At 40.7% G+C, this 21,817-nt stretch overlaps 1 protein-coding gene across 1 annotated transcript; it reads left to right on the top strand.

The window, feature by feature from the left end:
• The first annotated feature begins 1,927 nt into the window (after nt 1-1,927).
• Nucleotides 1,928-2,516, top strand: LOC149821873 (uncharacterized). Its single transcript, XM_089980185.1, is given in 2 exon segments — nt 1,928-2,458; nt 2,460-2,516. Coding segments are annotated over 2 exon segments (588 nt in total).
• Nucleotides 2,517-21,817: the final 19,301 nt, after the last annotated feature.

Raw genomic sequence — 21,817 nt, forward strand, 5'->3', positions numbered from 1 at the left:
CGGGCTGACAATATAAACTTCCTTATTCTTCCTCAATGTTTTTTACATGTTTTTATATGCATTACATTTATATCTTGATAAGCCTTTCTAAGTTTCTTATCTTTTCTAACTTCCTCCTTATTATTCGAATATTCTCTCTCTTCTAGTTTATCTCCTTGGTAAATGGGATTATCCATATCATTGAGAGACCGAACAGCCTTTTGCTGGTCATGACAAATGTGGTTAGCCTTATCTTGAATAGATCGGCCATACGGTTGCCTATCTCTATCTTATCTTGATCAAACTGTTCACGCCAAATGTGGATAACAGATCTGGATCTGCTAGGTCCAATAATACCATATCCCTTGATACAGAATGACAGAAAAAATGGCATATCCATGTGACACTGCTCCCATATCCCTTGTATATTATTCTGAGTTAAAGACTACACTCCAACAGTATGTCCTGTGTCCTTTTAGGCGTGTCCATGTTGCATAGCTTTTAGCGACACTCTAAAGCCAATACAGTTTGAGGAATCAAATCACTTTCAGTCATACACTCAAGAGGGTATACGTATCTGATTTGCTTACCACAGGTTTACATCACAATATTGTGGTACTACCACACAGATGGGGACCAAAACCTGCACCTCCCCACCAAGTGGGAAGCTCGCCCACAAAGATTCTCTCCTTTGAAATGAGCAGCAGACATCCTTGAGTGGAAAACTGCTTTATTTGTTCATTATGTATGACAAAAGTGCCTCTTTACTATATGTGAGTAGGGGTGGGCAATGGGTCGGGTCGCCAGCAGGCCAAGCCGACCCGGCTCACCTTGGGATGGTTTTGGGTCAGGGTTTTAAGTCATGACCCGTTACATATCTGGCTGAAACGTGGCTCAATCTTAATGGGTAGGGCCCTAGTCAGCCCATGGGCTACTTGGCAGCTTCGGAAGAAGAAAATAGGTAAAAGGGCATTGAATCCCTCAAATCTCAGACCAGTGATCTCTAAATCTAAGATCCAGAAACACCCCCCAACCACCTCAATCAGACTAAAGATCTGCAGATTGGTGTGATTTTAGGCTAAAACAAGGATCTCAAATCCTCGGATCTAAGATCCCTCGTTTGAGGAGTCCGATCAACCAATAGGGGATCCTTGTGGTGTGACGTTGCAGGTTCAAACCCCAGTGGGGGGTCTGCCTAACCCAGCTTGTCTTTAAAAAAAAAAGAGTCGGATCAAAGCTTGGGCTCTATGCTTAATCCACATGTCCATGAATGTCTTTAAAGATCCGCGGAATTCAAACACCCCCTTAAAGACCAAATAATTAACAAGAACTTGTCCCAACTTCCAATAAAAAAACCCGGTCCGAGTAGGCATTACCCTAGCATTTGCCACAATTGAACAAGTCTAGGAAGGCAGTTATGACCTAGTCCGGGCAATCTTTGAGACCCGGACCCATATCAAACCAGTGTGATTGGTGAAGCCCAACCTGTCAAAATGATGAGACTTAATGGGTCGGGTCGTCGTTGGGTCAGGTTGACTACCCTACAATTCTTCAAAGTATCATATTTTTTTGATATTTACACAGAGAAACCGTTCCCAGGAACAGAGACCTAGCCGGGCTGCTTGTTGCGGTCACTGTCCTGACAGTGTAGAACTCCGTGGGCTAAACCATCATATCTACTCTTCCAGGAGAAAAAGTTGACCAAGAAGTTGGGTGTCTTGGTTCCTTGTAAAGACAAAATTAAGCCAAAGTTGGTCTTTTTATGGGTCAATACTACTTTGGTGTATGGCCTTCAATTGCTGCTAGTATATGGTCCAGCTTTCTCTATCGAAAAAAAAAGATTCTTTATTTTTACATATTAAAAAAAGAGATTTTTTTTCTATATATACACAGAGAGAATTGGTTGTAGCCTTGCACCTTCTTCCTTTTCTCTCATTTGCCAAGGGTCATGGAAAAGCTGCAGAGATCACAGTTGGCTAAGCTAGTTTTGATTGTCCTCTTTGTTCTCCTGTTCACTCCATTTGTTTCTGCATGGATGCAACCTTCTTTTCTCTTTCTTCTTCTCAATTTTCTCATTCTTGCACTTGGTGCTGAGTCAGGCATCTTTGCTAACTTCAATAAGAAACCCTATGAGGAGAATAAGCCTTCTACCACCATCACTGTCTCTCACAAGGAGAAAAAAGATGAGAAAACCACTCATGGTGGAGGCAGCAGTGTCAGTGGTGATGTTGATGCTAAGGTGGTAGAGAAGAAAACAGATGCTGATAAATTTGTGACGGCTGCTGTTAGAGTGAGTAAGGTGAAGAAGTGCCCCTCTACTCCTAGCTTGTTCTTTATAGATGATCAGAACGAGCCAACTGAGGAGGAGGAGGAGGAGGAGGAGGAGGAGGAAGAGGAAGAGAAGATGGTGGCCGATGAATTGAGTGCACAGGAGCTGTTTGCCAAAGCAGAGAGTTTCATTCGAAACTTCTACAAGCAAGTAGTTGAAGATGCAGAGGGAGGAGTCGTGGAAGAAGATTCATGATCTGTTATCATAGGGCCATTTAGCTGCTTGTTTTGGGGGTTATGGTAGGGCCATTTAGTTGTTTGTTTGGGGGGTTATCTTAGGGCCGTTTAGTTGCTTGTTTTGGGAGGCTCTCCCTTAGCAAAGCAGGTTATATGTTCCCCCCCCCGAACAGGGCAGTTAGCTACATCTCATGATCGGGGGTCTCAAAGAGCACCACGTATGTAAGCATGCGCGTCTCGTATCCCCATGTTTATCAGCATTAATTAGCGTTGGAGTTTGATAAGATTGCAAAGACTTAAGTACCCTCTCCTCTATTGGTGCAAAAAAAAATGACGGTTCTTGAAAAGGAGTGGTTGTAAAGACTTAAGTGCCTCGAAGATGATTATTTAAGACCCAGTCTCTGCACTGCAGGATTATCCGAGAAAGAAATCTCCCCTGGAGGAGGCCATGAACATCAACCCTCTCACTCTCTCTCTCCCTTCTATTTCTGCTTCTGTGCACATCCATTAGAAGATCATACATTGCTCCATCAAGCACCGACTGACCTATACATTGACTCTTGTGAAGCCTGATTCAGAGTTTTTACCCTTACAGGAGGAGGGTTTGGGGGCTCCTCCCAGCGTGGGTATCATCATTCAACTAAATGACTTGTAGATCCTGATTCAGAGTTTTTACCCTTACAAGAGAGGGGTAAAACCTCATCTCACTCTCTCTCTCCCTTCTCTCTCTACTTCTGTGCACATCTAACAAACGATCCAACATTTCTCCATCAAACACCGACTGACCTGCACACTAACTGTAGCATCGTTCAACTTGATGAGTTGTGGAACCTGATTTAGAGTTTTTGCCCTTACAGGAGGGGGGTTTGGGGGCTCTTCCCAGCGTGGGTAGCATCATTCAACTTGAAAAGTTGTGGATTCTGATTCAAAGTTTTTATCCATTCATATTTTAAGGCATTAGATCTCATTTTTGAACATCCACGCATGTGCAGTTTGCTTTCATCATGTTCAGTTGCTTTCTAGATTATACTTTGAATTCTTGTGCATTTTAGATCTATCAATTTGTATATAACCAGAGCTCATTTTAACTTGAATTTTTTACTGCAACTTCATGCATATGTCTTCATGCTCTCCACCAAAAATCAGATCATTCTGAGTTTGTTTGACCTACTTTAAAAATCGAGATTCAAACACTGTTATTTTGCACCGTCAGGATTTTAGCAGAATCAAGACCAACTTGCGGAAGTGATTTCTCCCTAACCAGAGATGATATTTCCGATCCGTAAAATAGGTTGTTTTCTAAATTGAATCTAGTTTGTTTATACCAAATTTCAGCGATTTCTATGGTGTTTTTGTATCCGTTTCGGGTCAAAAACCATTACCCTGTCACCCTGTGTCATTTTAACGGCTCAGATTTTGATCCATTTTGTTTGAATTATATTTTCCTAATGGAAGATCATTTTTCAATTCTGTAAAACGAGTTCTCTTTGTTTATGTGTCTAGTTCATCCCTGTAAATTTTCAAAATTTTTCATGGTCAATTACTATTTTATTTTGATTAAATACCAGAACCTTGTATCCAGATTTTATAAATGTTCTGATTTTGGCCCCCATATCATGACTGTTGTAGCACTTCTTCAACAAATCGTTATTTGATTGGAAATATTCTTCAGCAAATTATTGTTATAATTTTTTTGAGTCTCTAATGAGTCTCTATTATGATTTGTAGTATTTTTGGGTCTCCAACGAGCCTCACAATGATTTATAGTGTTGTTCGATCTTTTAACTATGATTTATAGTGCTTTGGGGTCTCCAACGAGCCCCACAACGATTTGTAGTATTTTTTGGTCTTTTAACTATGATTTATAGTGTTTTTGGGTCTCTAACGAGACCCACAACGATTTATAGTGTTGTTGGACCTCGCTATAGCGATTTGTAGTGTTTCTCACTAAACACTACAGCGATTTGTGATACAAATCGCTATCCGAATTAGGACCAACTTGTCAGGGTCATATCTCCCTAACCAGAGATCAGATTTCAAATTCGTAAAAAGTGGTGTCTTCGTTATGAAGTCTAGTTTCTTCCTGTAAATTTTCAGCGATTTCTATGGTCATTTGATACCTCATTTGGGTCTAAAACCAGGCCCCTATCAGTCTGCCTTATTTGAGTGACATAGGTTTTTATTTCATTTTGTAAGAGTCATATCTCCCCAACGAAAGATCATTTTTTAAATCCGTAAAAAGGGTTTTCTTTCTCTATGTGTCTAGTCTATATATGGAAAGTTTTATAACTTTTTATGCTCATTTGATATTTCGAACCTGTTAAAAATCGAGACATGTTATAAAATGTTATAAAACTTAAAAAGTTTGAAACTTCCTCTATGTGTCTCGATTTTTAACAGGTTTGAAATATCAAATGAGCATAAAATGTTATAAAACTTTCCAGATATAAACTAGACACATAGAGAAAGAAAACCCTTTTTACGGATTTGGAAAATGATCTTCTGTTGGGGAGATATGACTCTTACAAAATGAAATAAAAACCTATGTCACTCAAATAAGACAGACTGATAGGGGTCTGGTTTTATATCCAAATGGGGTATCAAATGACCATAAAAATCGCTGAAAATTTGCAGGAATAAACTAGACTTCATAACGAAAACACCACTTTTTACGGATTTGAAATTCGATCTTTGGTTAGAGAGATATGACCCTGACAAGTTGATCCTGATTCGGATAGCGATTTGTATCACAAATCGCTGTAGTGTTTAGCGAGAAACACTACAAATTGCTATAGCGAGGTCCAACAATAATATAAATCGTTGTGGGTCTCGTTAGAGACCCGAAAACACTATAAATCATAGTTAAAAGACTGAAAAACACTACAAATCGTTGTGGGGCTCGTTGGAGACCCCAAAGCACTATAAATCATAGTTAAAAGATTAAACAACACTATAAATCATTGTGAGGCTCGTTGGAGACCCAAAAATACTACAAATCATAATAGAGACTCATTAGAGACTCAAAAAAATCATAACAATAATTTGCTGAAAAATATTGCCATTCAAATAACGATTTGTTGAAGAAGTGCTACAACAGTCATGATATGGGGGCCAAAATCAGAACATTTATAAAATCTGGATACAAGGTTCTGATATTTAATCAAAATAAAATAGTAATTTACCATGAAAAATTTTGAAAATTTACAGGGATGAACTAGACACATAAACAAAGAGAACCCGTTTTACATACATGAAATATGATCTTCCATTAGGAAAATATAATTCAAACAAAATGGATCAAAATCTGAGCCATTAAAATGACACAGGGTGACAGGGTTATCGTTTTTGACCCACAACTGGTACGAAAACACCATAGAAATCGCTGAAATTTGGTATGAACAAACTAGATTCAATTTAAAAAACAACTCTTTTTACGGATTGGAAAGATCATCTCTGGTTAGGGAGAAATTTCTTCCGCAAGTTGGTCCTGATTCTGCTAAAATCCCGACGGTGCAAAATAACAGGTTTTGAATCTCGATTTTTAAAGTGGGTCAAAAAAACTCAGAATGATCTGATTTTTGGTGGTGAGCATTAAGACATATGCATGAAGTTGCAGTAAAAAATTCAAGTTAAAATGAGCTCTGGTTACATACAAATCGATAGATCTAAAATACACAAGAATTCAAAGTATAATCTAGAAAGCAACTGAACATGATGAAAGCAAACTGCACATGCGTGGATGTTCAAAAATGAGATCTAATGCCTTAAAATATGAATGGATAAAAACTTTGAATCAGAATCCACAACTCTTCAAGTTGAATGATGCTACCTACGCTGGGAAGAGCCCCCAGACCCCTCTCCTATAAGGGTAAAAACTCTGAATCAGGATATACAACTCATTTAGTTGAATGGTGCTACCCACGCTGGGATGAACCCCTGGACCCCCCTCCTGTAAGGGCAAAAACTCTAAATCAGGCACATAAGTAGAGAGAGAAGGGAGAGAGAGTAAGAGGGTTGGTGTTCATGGCCTTCTCCAGGAGGAACCCTTTACCTCCCTTGATTTCTTTTCTAGAGAGAGAGAGGGTTTTACAGTGTTTTACGAAGAAGGAAGAAGAAGAAGATGACGATGGAGCAATGTAGGATCGTCTGCTGGATGTGCACAGAAGTAGAGAGAGAAGAGAGAGAGAGTGAGAGGGTTGTTGTTCATGGCCTTCTCCAGGAAGAACTCTTTGTTTCCCTTGATTTCTTCTCTAGAGAGAGAGAGGGTTTTACAGTGTTTTACGGAGAAAGAAGAAGAAGACATGTTTGTCCTTTTTTTGAACAGAAAAAGAAGAAGACTTTGAAGAGTCAACATCATCCTCGACTTTCTGGATGGAGAACATGTTTGTCCTTTTTTTGAACTGTTTGTTTTTTCTTTTTTGAATGAAGGGCATTTTTGTCATTTTCTCAAACCATCACTTTATGAGAAGAATAGCAAGAAAGGGTACTTAAGTCTTTGCAACAACACCAGAGTCCGATGCAAAGTTATGTCAACATACACGGGAATACGAGCCCCATGTGCTTGTATACGTGGTGCTCATTCAAAGCCCTGAACACAGACGTGGGATTCAGTGAATCATCGGGGGCGAACATACACCACCCTCTCCTCCCTTAGTAAAAGAACAGGAAAAGGATGTATTTATTTCATGACTTTAACATATTTATGTATTTTCTTGCTCTAAAAAATAATTATGTATTTTTTTTAGATAGGAATAAAGGGTTTTGAGTATTTTCACTCAAAACTGTGGAAATATTTGGATTTTCTTGTGCCATTTTGTAGGTATTAATCATTGTTCGATTGGAGCTGCACACACTTGCACATACATATTGAATCAAACACCTAAAACCATATGTATACAATGGATGGCATTATTTTTAAGTTTTTCTAAAGGCTTCATCTCCAGAGAGAGAGAGAGAGAGAGAGAGAGAGAGAGAGAGAGAGAGAGTAGGAAAAGTTGGCCTGAGCACCATGTTTGCTTACATGGAAATGCCAGCCAACCTACATAAAACGATTACAAGTGATACCCTACATATTCTGAATTTCTCAGCTAGTGCTAATTCAATGCCATGCATGGTAAGCGTATTGGTAAAACCTGATCAAGTTCATGAACTTCTACTAATAGAAACAAGATTTTTTTGAGTTTGGTCGCGTTTCATGTGACAATCCAAACATGCCTTGGAAGAAAATATTTAGAATTATGTTAATGTAAATAGACAATTTAGATTAGAAAGCTGTCAATTAACTAAGAAAGCCTGGCCTTTCCAACTCAAATAAGTTAGTCCTAGTCAATTAATTAATTGGTATGTCAACATGATTCTAAAGAACCTAAAAGATATCGACTTTCATATCATCCTAATCGTTCCAAAGATCCAGATATTCTCCAACAAACGAATGCTACAAAGTTTGGGAAGACAAGTCTTGGATTATTAACACCAAAGTTGTTGCAGATGTTTGTTAAATTATGAAAACTGTTGAATAAATTTTATGGCATGGGTTGATCCAAGAAGGGCCTTACATCCATCTCTAGGATAGGCATTGCTTTGCATGGATGGGGGTTTAGGGTGGTCGGCCCGCAATGTGAAGCCCCAAACCCCGACCTTGGAAAAACCTTTGGTTTTTGAACAATTTTTTTTTTGTAAGAGTTTAAAACAAATAGCGAAAGTGCAAAGGGGTAAGCAAAGGCCGCAAGCCTGAGCGGGCCACAGTAAAAGATACAAACCACATGTCCATTCCAATTACATATAACGTCAGAGTTTTACAAAATGAGACTGAAAACACCCATACAAAGAGTCTCTCCCAAAATGAGAGGAAAACTCCCCTCAAACCCCAAAACAAGACAAGGACCAAGATCTGCAGCTAAGTGTGGGCCTCAAGTCTCCAACCGTACACCGTCGCACCGCCACTGGGCCTACTCATCACCTGTATCTCCATAAAACGGGGTCAGAACTCTTGCGAGTTGGTGAAGAACAACAACATTGTATATCCATTTTATCAAGAAAAGGCACATATCATGCAACAGGTAAAGTGACAGATATGTGTGCAAGTGTCAGGTAAGTGCTCGTGCTAGAAGATTGTAAAACTACAAGTAAGTAACAGTACGACAACTGAAACAGAGCAGGAGCTAACCAGCAAGGTACAATAATTAAAGGAAGTACAAGCAGTGCTAAAGTAAGCAAGTAACCAACTACTGTACGTCAGTCTGTTTGGTTAGCCTTTATGTTCTTCTTTTTAACCTCCTTCGGGTACGCGAAGGAAAGACCCTCGAGTTCTGTGAGACATGCACCCGACGTCTGTTATTAAATTTCTAGTGTGGTAACCGGGGATGCTACAGAACGAGAAAAACCACCTGCGGGCGACACGCAGCCAGGAGAAACCTTTCGCAGGGGCAAAGGATTACAATCCGTACTACTGCAGTAGCAAAGGTCCCTGTAGAGGGCAACCTTGACCTCCCTAACTCCGAGTGACTGGAGGTCAGAGGGCACATCGGCTCCTCAAAAGAACAGGTCGTAGTAACGACACGTCACTCGGGGCTGTACCATTCACCCTCTCCTTGGGTGACCAAATTTGTGAATGGGGCGCGACAGGATTATCTTATTTAGGCTCATTCTTCAGGTCATACCTCCCTTCGAGGTAGATGTGCCTCGTGGTCCCCGCTGGGTAGGCAAACGAGGACTTGGCCTGCCCATCCACGTGCTCAGCCTCTCACGGCCACACGAGCACATCGCCTGTGAAGACGATATTATAACATTTTCATTTTATGCCTAGGGTGACACAAGGTGTGAGTACACTCTCACAAACCCGGGCCACTGCCCGTAGACTCCAACCGAGTCCCAAACCTCAACAGGTCGAAAGTGTCATACCCTACAGTGCTTTCAGTTCTTTCCAGGTGTATGTCACATCGAGTACAACACACGCCTTTGGTGTGTCGTATATCCATTGATATACGAATGTGAGCCAAAACAAGAAGTACTCGACGAATCCGAACGGGTGACATACGTGTCATGATGTGCCACGTGCATAAACCACACATTATCACGATTTGGAACACATTCATAAAGGCACAATTCTGAGTGATAACAGGCTCAAAATATATATATATATATATATATATATATATATATATATATCGACATGTTAGTACGACAACCAGTGTCCAAAGCTTTTAGCACGGATCTCTCAAATACACATATTTCCGCCGCCCTTCGTCGGCTCCAACACTTAGGGAAGACCGTAGTGTCGACACTTATGAGTGTCGAGAAAGGTTCTTAAAGTAACCCCATGTGTACGGGGATTACGTCAAGACATCCGTGATGTGCCACCGCACTAGCAAAACACAAAAAGTTCAAAACGATGGTTTTCTGCTGAAAACGTCAAAAAACACAATACTTGGGAATCGTAATAAGGTACATGGGAAGCGTACCGCTTGCCTCACTATACCCCATTCAAAACTCACCACGATGTGGCAGCGAAGGCTAAGGTGGTCATTCTGGACCACTGACGGGACGTGTAAGGGTAAAATGGCACAACGTGTGCCAAAATGCCAAAAAGGCTAACCGTAGTCCACCAGGCCCTATAGGCAGTTCCGAACCATGCACCGTTGGTGCCAAGTGTACGAAACGGGCTGTTTGGACATCATACACGTGCCACAAAGATTCCATTAGTGACTCTTTATCAATTTTGCCTTCATGCACGCATTTTCGTGCTTTTTGAAATGGCGATAAGGTGGAAATCACACAAGTAGGTGGTCTAGGCATGTCGTACTAGACTCATAGGGCTGTGACAGCCACTAACACGAGCTTCACTAAGCTCTACAACGAGGCTACCGGGTGGGTGAAGCAGGACACGCAACCACCTAGTGGTTGGCTAAGCCTTGCGGGCGCACTTAGCACCCGCCGCCACCGTAAGGCTCCAACTGGGGTCATTTGGGCAGCCTGGTCTGCTGGACCAGACCTGGCCCCACCTTGGTCTGACCTATGTGTCAGACCCCAGGCTGTTAAGGCAGCAGCCCACAATGGGCCGCGAACAGCGTGCACCATGGGGTGCGGCTAAGGTGTCGTTGGAAGGCAAACTAGCCAGCGACCAGCTGGTCTGGTCCACGTTGGACCAGACCCTGCCGGGTCTAAGAGGAAATTTCCTTGGACAAGGGGCAGCCAGCAACAAGGCTGCAACCTGCCGGCTGCTGGGGCATGTCCCAACAAAAGGGTGCTCCGGGTGTAAAGCACACACGGCTAAACAAAACCGTGGGCCGACCCGTGTGGCGCCCCTTCCCCACGTGATTGGGGAAGACCCAACGGGTGGGTCCGAACCCCGAGGTGGGTCATACCACCCTGCCTTACCCAACGCTGCAGAGGTTGCAGCATGACACGACGAGTCCCAACCATCTTCTCCCTTTTTTTTTAGTTATATAGTTATCTATATAGCCCAGAAATGGCCCGAAAGATGACCCGATTCGGGGTTTGTCTGCACCGAATCAGCGAAGATTCTCAACATGGAACTCGTAGATCCATGTCTCAGCTTCGCACAGAGACCAAGATCATCCAAATTCCGGCCAGCGATCTGGGAAGTGGCGCCGAGTTACCAGACAGTGTCTGGAACTTCTGGGACCACTGTCGAAGACCCGTCAGACCGCAAAAAGGGTACTTTTTGGGAAATTTACAAAACGAATCAAGAAAAATAGTCAACACCAAAGTCGTAGCTAATGGTCTGACCTTTCTGAAAAGCCATGGAGCAAAAAATTCCAGCGATTGGTCCAAGAGATATTACCGGATTACCGGACAGTGTTCACGACTTCCTGTAGAGTGACAGAAAGTTTTGAACGTCTGCTGAAACGAGGCTTTTTAGTGAGGGTTGTAGACAGAACCGGCGAAAACGGTAAACACAAAGGTTGGAGAACGTCGTATCCCCTTTCCAAAAAGTTCAAGGTCGCTTCATTTGGACCAGTATCGAGTGATATATGATCTTTTTAGCAGAGAAGACTCCGGAGTTCCAGAACTCCGGTAACGCCAAATGGGAAAACCCGTTTGCGTAAGTCCCCCGGTGAGTGTGTGTTCATGCTCAAGAGATACATATTTCACCATGGGACAGCACAAACCGTGAACCAAAATGTTTAGGGCATCATTCCCATCATTTTACATATATTTTCCAAAATAAAATGGAAAAAGAGATTGAAATTCTTCTCCTTGGGGTTTTCCGGCGAGTGAACGGAGATGGATTCCGGTTAGAGTGTTGTAGCAGCTCCCACACCACCTCACTTGCACACTCTCTCAACCACACACACACTTCTCTCTCTCACTCTTAGAGAAAAAAGGAAAAATCGGATGGGAGAGGAGAAGAGAAATGGTTTTCTCTCTCCTCACCCCCCTCTTATAGACCCTTCATTGAAATGGAGGGCTGGGATTAGAGAGGTGGAGATGGAGGGCTCTCCCCTTTCACGCCCCCCCTCTTTCTCCCAAGGTTTTCTAGTCTAGGCTAGGTCCAAGGGGGTTTGACCCCTTCAATAATGGACCTAGCTCAAGGGCCCTTTAGCCTAGCTCCCAACCACTCTCCCTAAATTAGGGAGAGTAGGTCTCTCCATAGACCCCACTTTTTGACCCAAAGGTCAACCATTTTTAAATTTAAAATTTTATATTTTATTTTTTTGAGTTGATGGGCTGGAGCTACCCCCTAAGGGGCGTCCAACCTATGGGGGCTAAGCCACCCACTTACCTAAATTCCCAAAAACCAACCCCTTTTTGAAAATTTTCCTCCTTTTCAAAAATGCCTATTTAATACCATTTTTTTGTATTATATTTTTATTTTTTTGAAAAATAGCATGGGCTGAGCTCATGCTCACGTGGGCCCCATGCTAACTACCTTTTTTAAATGTCCAAAACCAACCTCTTTTCAAAACTTTTCGAAAAACCTCTTTTAAGTTTTATGAAATTTATAATTTACTTTATGTAAAAACCCTAATTACTCATTATTTAAATGGATATATTTAAATTAATTCCAAAGTTTTATTTCTAATTTATTTTTCATGTATGAAGGCCAATATAATAATAATATATATTTAAATTTCCAATTTCGATAATTTTGGGCCTCGATCCGACTCATATTTACCAATATACCCTTTTTGTATCAATTCTATGAAATAACGAGATATATTTCTCGTTTAGATCCCAAATTTGGGGTGAAACTAATTTAGTATAATATAAATATACTCTAGAAATATCAAGGCTAGATTCAACGTGATTAGCCTTTAATCGCCTCGTAAAGCGAATTTACGCGATTCAGAACTTCAGAAAACAAAATACACCAAATTTATGAGCAATCCTCGCCTAGAACACAAAATTTTCAACACTAAAGCATAATTCATATAAAATTTCCTTAGAAATGCAATGGATCTTACATCCTCCCTTCCTAAAAAGGGATTTCGTCCACGAAATCACGAACGCTAGGTCACAAAAAGATCAGGGTATTTCTCCCTCATGCTGGCCTCTGGCTCCCATGTGCACTCTTCGATGTCATGGTGTTGCCACCGTACCTTAACCAACGGAATGGTCTTGGTACGCAGAACTTGATCTCGATGATCAACGATCTCAACAGGTCTCTCTGCTACAGTTAAGTCCTCTTGTACTTCGACATCTTCGTATCGGATGACGTGTGATGGGTCCGGAATGTACTTCCTCAGCATCGACATGTGAAAAACGTTATGAATTTGAGCATACTGCTGCGGTAGCTTAATCCGATAGGCTGCTCCACCGATCCTCTCAAGGATCCTGAACGACCCAACATATCTAGGACTCAACTTTCCTTTCTTTCTGAAACGAAAGACGCTCTTCGTCGGTGATACTTTCACGAAAACCATGTCATCCACATCAAACTGAAGCTCTCGCCGCCTCTTATCAGCGTAACTCTTCTGTCTGTTCTGAGCTGCCTTCAGACGTTCTCGGATCTTCTGCACTTGCTGAGTGTAGTGCTGAAGAGCAATCGGTGATTCACCGGATCGATCGCTGATATCGTCCCAATATGACGGTGATCGGCAAGGTCTCCCATACAAAGCCTCGTACAGAGCCATACCGATACTAGCATGATAACTGTTGTTGTAGGCAAACTCGACCAGACACAAGTGTGAATCCCATTCACCCTTCCAGTCGAGCATACAAGCCCGCAACATATCTTCTAGCGTCTGAATTGTCCTCTCTGACTCGCCATCAGTCTGAGGGTGAAAGGTTGTACTGAACTTTAACTTCGTTCCCAAAGCTGACTGCAACTGTCCCCACAGTCGCGACCTGAATCTGGGATCATGATCCGAAATGATAGATGTAGGTACACCATGTAACCGTACAATCTCTCGGATATACAAGTCTGCTAAGCTCTCAAGCGGCTGACTGATCCGGATAGGTAAGAAGTGAGCAGACTTGGTGAGTCTGTCCACAATCACCCATATCGCATCGTGCTTTCGCCTGGTTCGCGGTAAATCTACCACGAAATCCATCGTGATATCCTCCCATTTCCACTGAGGAATCTCAATCCTCTGCATAGAACCACCGGGACGTTGGTGCTCGATCTTGATTTGCTGACAAGTCAAACACCTCCAAACGTACGCTGCGACTTCACGCTTCATCCCGTTCCACCAATACCTTCGTTGAAGATCCTTAAACATCTTAGTACCACCAGGATGGACAGTGTACTTTGACAGATGTGCCTCATCAAGAATCTCCTTCCTCAACTCAGGATCATTTGGCACCCAAAGTCGATCCTTCATGCGGATACAACCGCTGTCATCAATACGAGAGACTGAGCCCTCTTCCCGAGCTCTGTCGACAAATTTCTGATACTGAGCGTTCTGCTTCTGCGCTTCGATAACTTTAGGCAAGAACTCTGATCGAATGGCCAACCCCGACAATCTAATCGTTCCGCCTTCGATTGCAAATGGCTTCCAAGCCATGAAATCTTCGATCAACTTCTGGCTCCACACAAGACTAGCCAGAACACTGCTCGATTTGCGGCTAAGCACATCTGCCACGACGTTCACCTTACCAGGGTGGTAAGACAACGTAAACTCATAATCTTTGATAAACTCGAGCCAACGACGCTGTCTCATATTTAATTCCTTCTGGGAAAATAAATACTTGAGACTCTTATGGTCAGAAAAGACCTTGAACGTATCTCCGTACAGATAATGTCGCCATGACTTCAAGGCGAACACCACCGCTGCTAACTCCAAGTCATGAGTCGGATAATTCCTCTCGTGAATCTTCAGCTGTCGCGAAGCATACGCAATAACACAAAGGTTGGAGAACGTCGTCTCCCCTTTCCGAAAAGTCCAAGATCGCCTCATTTGGACCAATATCGAGTGATATACGGTCTTTTTAGCAGAGAAGACTCCGGAGTTCCAGAACTCCGGAAACGTCAAAAGGGAAAACCCGTTTGCGTAAGTCCCCCGGTGAGTATGTGTTCATGCTCAAGAGATACATATTTCACCATGGGACAACACAAACCGTGAACCAAAATGTTTAGGGCATCATTCCCATCATTTTACATATATTTTCCAAAATAAAATGGAAAAAGAGGTTGAAATTCTTCACCTTGGGGTTTTCCGGCGAGTGAACGGAGATGGATTCCGGTTGGAGTGTTGTAGCAGCTCCCACACCACCTCACTTGCACACTCTCTCAACCACACACACACCTCTCTCTCTCACTCTTAGAGAAAAAAGGAAAAATCGGATGGGAGAGGAGAAGAGAAATGGTTTTCTCTCTCCTCACCCCCCTCTTATAGACCCTTCATTGAAATGGAGGGCTGGGATTAGAGAGGTGAAGATGGAGGGCTCTCCCCTTTCACGCCCCCCTCTTTCTCCCAAGGTTTTCTAGTCTAGGCTAGGTCCAAGGGTGTTTGACCCCTTCAATAATGGACCTAGCTCAAGGGTGTACAACCCTTGAGCCTAGCTCCCAACCACTCTCCCTAAATTAGGGAGAGTAGGTCTCTCCATAGACCCCACTTTTTGACCCAAAGGTCAACCATTTTTAAATTTAAAATTTTATATTTTATTTTTTTGAGTTGATGGGCTGGAGCTACCCCCTAAGGGGCATCCAGCCTATGGGGGCTAAGCCACCCACTAACCTAAATTCCCAAAAACCAACCCTTTTTTGAAAATTTTCCTTCTTTTCAAAAATGCCTATTTAATACCATTTTTTTGTATTATATTTTTATTTTTTTGAAAAGTAGCATGGGCTGAGCTCATGCTCACATGGGCCCCATGCTAACTACCGTTTTTAAATGTCCAAAACCAACCTCCTTTCAAAACTTTTCGAAAAACCTCTTTTAGGTTTTATGAAATTTACGATTTACTTTATGTAAAAACCCTAATTACTCATTATTTAAATGGATATATTTAAATTAATTCCAAAGTTTTATTTATAATTTATTTTTCATGTATGAAAGCCAATATAATAATATTATATATTTAAATTTCCAATTTCGATAATTTTGGGCCTCGATCCGACTCATATTTACCAATATACCCTTTTTGTATCAATTCTATGAAATAACGAGATATATTTCTCGTTTAGATCCCAAATTTGGGGTGAAACTAATTTAGTATAATATAAATATACTCTAGAAATATCAAGGCTAGATTCAACGTGATTAGCCTTTAATCGCCTCGTAAAGCGAATTTACGCGATTCAGAACTTCAGAAAACAAAATACACCAAATTTATGAGCAATCCTCGCCTAGAACACAAAATTTTCAACACTAAAGCATAATTCATATAAAATTTCCTTAGAAATGCAATGGATCTTACACGCAACCGTCTATGTTAGACATGGACATATTGTCATGCTTGTCTGCTGTAAATGTAATCATCAGGTGATCTGCCAAATCACTTTTAGAGTAGTGATTTGGCATGTTCACCGTCTACAATATGCACAAAGACCATGAGGTCCTTGTGAGATGAATTAATGGACGTTGAAGGTTTCAATTCACTTAAAGTGATTTGACAGCACCTGATCTCTCCTTTTTTTCATTCTACCTTGGAGATAAGATTGTATGGATCAAAGTTGATAATGTTGTCCGTGCACAAGTGATGATAGACTCTCTTTGGAATGGACGGTTGGCCAACTACTCAGAAACTGCTTTCGTTATTGAGTCCACACTACAGCCTGGGATTATGTGGGGCCATTCACAATGTCACTAGTCTGGTGGATCGTTATTGAGTCCACACTACAGCCTGGGATTATGTGGGGCCATTCACAATGTCACTAGTGTTCTAGTGGTGGATCTTTTGTGCAGCATGCGATTAAATTTGACTGTACAAATGTGCTTTATGGACTGCTAGATCATCAGATTTGGATAGGTACGTTTTTATAAGGTTTAAAAAGTCAATCGTTTAAGATTTTTATAATATTTAAGACTTCAAAATTATGCTTTTTTATAAAAAAAAAGATTCAACTGTCATTTTTTTCTTGAAAAAAATATATCTATACGGTTATATTTAAAAGGGCAGCTCTCTCTCTTTCTCTCAAAATATATATTGATTGACGGCAATTGAGGGAAATCCCCAAAGTACAACAATTGTATCTTTCTGAGAGAAAAGTACAACAATTATATCAATATAAACAAGGTGGATCCACCTCTGCACACCAATATTCAAGGTGATCAAAACATCACTCGGTACCCTACCTGAGTCAATGATGCAAATATATACCAACAAGACCCATATAGGGCTGGCAAAATGGAAGCCTAACAAGATGAAGGTTGCAAAAAAAAGAAAGAAAAAATCCTGCAGAACAGTGACATGCTCAGCACACTGACAATTTTCATCCAAGATTAGGTTATTGGCTCGAAAAACACCAAACGCTTGGCCTCTCGATCAGTGAGGCAAAATGGAGCTCCAAGACCTCACGCTCCACAAACTCAGAGGTCGCAGAAAAAGCACTTCTCACAGTGAGAACATGCTGATTTGAATATCTTGCTGCTAACCATAGTCATCTGTATCGTTAAAGGTAATTTCTCGGTGATTTTTCTTAAGAGATATTTTGAAAAAGTGTTTTTTCTCAAAAAATATCATATTATAAATAAAAAATAATAGGTGTTATAGTATTTTTCATGCAAAAATATAAAAAAACAATTAGAAAAAGTTTTAAAATATAAAAAAAAACAAGAAAAGATGCTTACAACAACAACTACGCCTTCATCCCAAAATAATTGGGGTCGGCGATATGAACCAAAAGATGCTTAAAATATAAAATTTATTTTTTTGAAGATGTTCTCAAGAAAATCGATGCCGTACACCTGGGCGCTCAGTCGGGACCTAGCTACAGTGCAGGTTCTTGGGGAGAACACGCACCACCCTCTCGTCTAAGGCCCCTTGGACGTGCTCCCTAGCAAGCTGAGCAACAATGCACACCCCATTGAGCACGCTTCCCACGGTTCTACAACTAGGGGTGTACAACAAGCCAAGCTAACCCAAGCTCGACTTGTTTAAGCTCAGCTCAAGCGTTTGTAAAGATAAATGAGCTGAGTTTGAACATCAGATAGGCTCGGCCTAGATAAGCAAGCCGAACTTGATCAGGGATATCTTTGCCTTAATGAGCAGGGTTATTGCTTTCTGTTAAAAGTTAATTAATGTTATTTTGCTTGTGTACTTAATATACTTTTTGCTCTATGTTTTTATCAGAAAAAGAAGCTTACCTTACTAGGCCTATCCGTTTGTAGAAGTTTTTATAAAAAAACGTGACTAACGTTGACGGCCTACTCGCGTGGTGAGGCCTTGTACTGTTGTGTAGAGGTGGGTGTTCAAATCTTCCCCTTAAAACTTCCATACTTTTATTTAAATACTGTCAAGATTGGCTCGGCTTGAGTTCTAAACTAAGCCCAGCTTGAAAAGAGGTTTTTAAAGGCAATAGGCATGTTGAAGCAGTTTTTAGGTGCATCCTTAGAGCTGAGTGCAACCACAAGCCAGACTTCAGCTGACTCAACGAAGCAGATTTTTTTTTTTCACATGTTCCACATTGAAAATAGAACCCATTACTTGAGGTTTACAAGCAGCAGCTTGCTTTTCTACCTGTTCTTGATTTTTGCCCTATTTGCTGAAGGAATTGAAGGTCTTCTCCTACACAGATTGCAAGTCAGGAACTTGTTTAGCAGGGATGTGCTTTTTTTTCTTCACCAATTCAGTCAGTAGAACAGACTGGCAAGGTCTGGAGACAGAGACGAGTGCTTCGGCTCGGTTTGGCTCATTAAGTAGTAATAACTATATTTCAAGTATATTTCATTATCTTATAATATCATGTAAAATAATTATTAAAATGCTTGGCTTGCAACTAGGGGTATGAACAGGTTGGATGTAATTTGGATCCAGGCAGTCCAAACTAAGATTCGAATCTGAGGTGCTGCAGGTATAAGATCTGGACACGAGTCCACCATAAGAAAAAACACACTTAGGTCCTAAAAGGATGACATAAATCAGACAAGATCCATACCCAATATTTTTTAAAAGTCTTTTTTTACATTGAAAATCGCATATCTTAATCAAAACTCGGGTCGGACCTGGGTCTGTTATGAAATTTTATAAATGATACACAACTCCATATACTAGCCGGACCCTTTGGGTCCAAGCCTGATTCTAATCGGATCTTCATCTTTATCACCAAACCCTAACCATATAAGGTTTGGCATTATAGGGGTGGTCAATGGGCCAGAAGGACCAGCCCCGTTAGCTACATGTTTGAAATCCAGCCCGTTATATACGTGGGCCAGATCGGGTATGTCTCGTGGGCTACCGGCTGGTCCGACGGGCCTGAGCCATTTATTAAGTTTTAATAATATAAAAAATTTAAAAATTAATTAATTGTGTAGTAACTTGGTAACTATTATTATTTACCTAATTAGTTGCATTGATTTTATGAAAACTTGTTAATTATTTATTATTTGCCTAATTAGTTGCACTAATTAGTTGAGTTTGGGTCTGGTCAGGTCGGGCTGGACCCGCTTCACATTGCCCCCATTGACCCTTCAAATCCAAGCCCGTTGAGAACTGATCCAAAGCCCAACCCGTTAGTAAATGAGCAGGGTCATCTCCGGGCTGAACTCTAAACGGGCACCCTTATTTGTCACGGGTCGGGTTCCAGTCAAACCTGACCGATTGACACCCCTACTTGCAAGTAATGGGTTTAGGGTCTAAAATCCATTGCTTTCAAATGTGAAATAATGTAGTTTTTCTGCAAACCAACCAACTGGAACTCAACTCATTTAGCTCAAGCTCATTATGAGATGGAGCATGGCTCAAGTTTCCAAAAAGAAAAAGAAAAAAGGAGACAAGCTAGACCACCTCATAATTCATATTGAATTCATTCAGCTCTTTTACCAGCCAAATGTGGGAGAAATTTCCCCTACGTCAAAAGCACAGGGGTTCATTCAAACACTCGCATAGGAATTGAATTCCAAGTGAGAATCTATCCTTTTAGACATTTAGAAAATGATAAAAAACATTTGGTGCTTTTCAAAATCGAGAGCACCTTTCTTGTAATTCTCGCTCATTTCTTTTTACTTTTTCCATTAATACCTCAACTAGTACAACACTACTTTGCTGTGTTTCATTACTTCCAAAAAATGGAATGGTAGGCCCCCACTTCCCCCAAAATGGAGCATGTAAGGTCAGTAATTTTTTGTTTCAATGACAGATAAGTCCCAAGACCAAATACCTTTTAGGATTATTTAAAAAAAAAATACATGAATTTTTCTAATAATTCAAATTCAACCTAAACATACATATATTTCAAAATTATACCTAGTTTTATTTTTAGTTATTCAAATTCATACTCTTGTTGACTATTGATCCTTTAACCGTAGTTAATAGTTAAGAAACTTAAAAATTACATCAATTTCTCATCTCTCTCTCTCTCTCTCTCTCTCTCTCTCTATATATATATATATATATATATATATATGACAAAATTTGTGCTGGTTTTGTACCGTTATATCTTATTGTGGTTCACACTCTTGTTTGCATAGATTTAGCTACCAAATAAAAAATTGAACCGTATTGATGTAGTTTATTTAGTATATTAGAAGGTTTTACCTATTTTTTGTCATTGGTTTCAATTTCTTCCTTCATTATATCTTTATTTTGTTAGTGCTATTCAAGTTGTTCCATGCTCTAATTTCTTTCCTTTTTTTTCTGCAGGTCATCTAATGTATAAAGTTCACCAGTTTTTTGAAATGAATGGTTGTGATACTTATGAGGGAAGAAAACCAAATATAGTTTGTGGCATGAAAACCAAATATAATTTAGCGATATTTGATTTACATTATTTTATGTAAAAATGTTTGGTTGGTATAAGAGTTTCCATGGGTCTTTAGGAATTTTCTCCTTTTCTTTATCATAATTGATTTATAATTAGATCTTAAGAGCAATATCATGTTTCAAAGGCTTGGTAGTTTGCCATCACATGTAAATTTTGATTGATTAATATATTTTGAACTTTTAGTGAAAAACGTAATGAAGTTTTTGGTAATCTGACAAACAGTCATTATCTGTTTTACTACTTTCTCAGTTGGATCTTCCATTATGCTTACAATGTCTCACTGGGACCCGCTTGTTAGGGCAGACGGTTTTCTAGTGTAAATAATACTCGAAATAAGTAATACATTTAGTCGTTTCTTTTTTTTTTTGTATTTTTTACAGAGAAAGTGGGGGTTAGGCAGACCCCTACCAGTTATACAACCATACCATTTAGGATTCGAACTTGCAACGTCCCAACACAAGGTGAGGTGCACTAACTGCTCCAGCCAGACAAGCAGAGCCCCCATTGGTATTTAGTCGTTTCTTACACACTCATGGGAAGCCACTTTCCCTTAAAAGGAACACCTAAAGAGAAAGCGCTTTCCCATGGGGGAAGTACAAATCCATTTTGATAGGAAACCTTTTTTGGGGGGGGGGGGGGCATTTGTTATGTAGGCCCGCTACATATTTCTCATGGAGATGTTTGTTTTTACTACTTCTGTTACGGAAAGTAGCCCTTTTCACTATAAAAGTGAATCCTTTTCATAGGAAAAGGCACTTTCCTGTAAAAGGAAGCCCTTTTCAATTGAAAGGCCATGCAACACACCTAATTGGGGAAGCAACTTTAATGAACTTTTTTTTTACTTGGACAAACCGCCCCAGGCGGAGAGACCTATCTACACTGGCTCAGCCAGCTGTACTAATGGTTGATGTCCATGTCAGCATAAAACTCTAAGGGCTTACCCCTCGACCCAGGGAGTCGTCAAGCTTCGGCCAGGTTAAGCCAAACCCCTTGGGTCTAACTCCT

This window comes from Nuphar pumila, chromosome 11 (genome assembly GCF_984573655.1).
Source record: "Nuphar pumila chromosome 11, dmNupPumi1.hap1.1, whole genome shotgun sequence".
In the NCBI taxonomy this organism is placed as follows: Eukaryota; Viridiplantae; Streptophyta; class Magnoliopsida; order Nymphaeales; family Nymphaeaceae; genus Nuphar; species Nuphar pumila.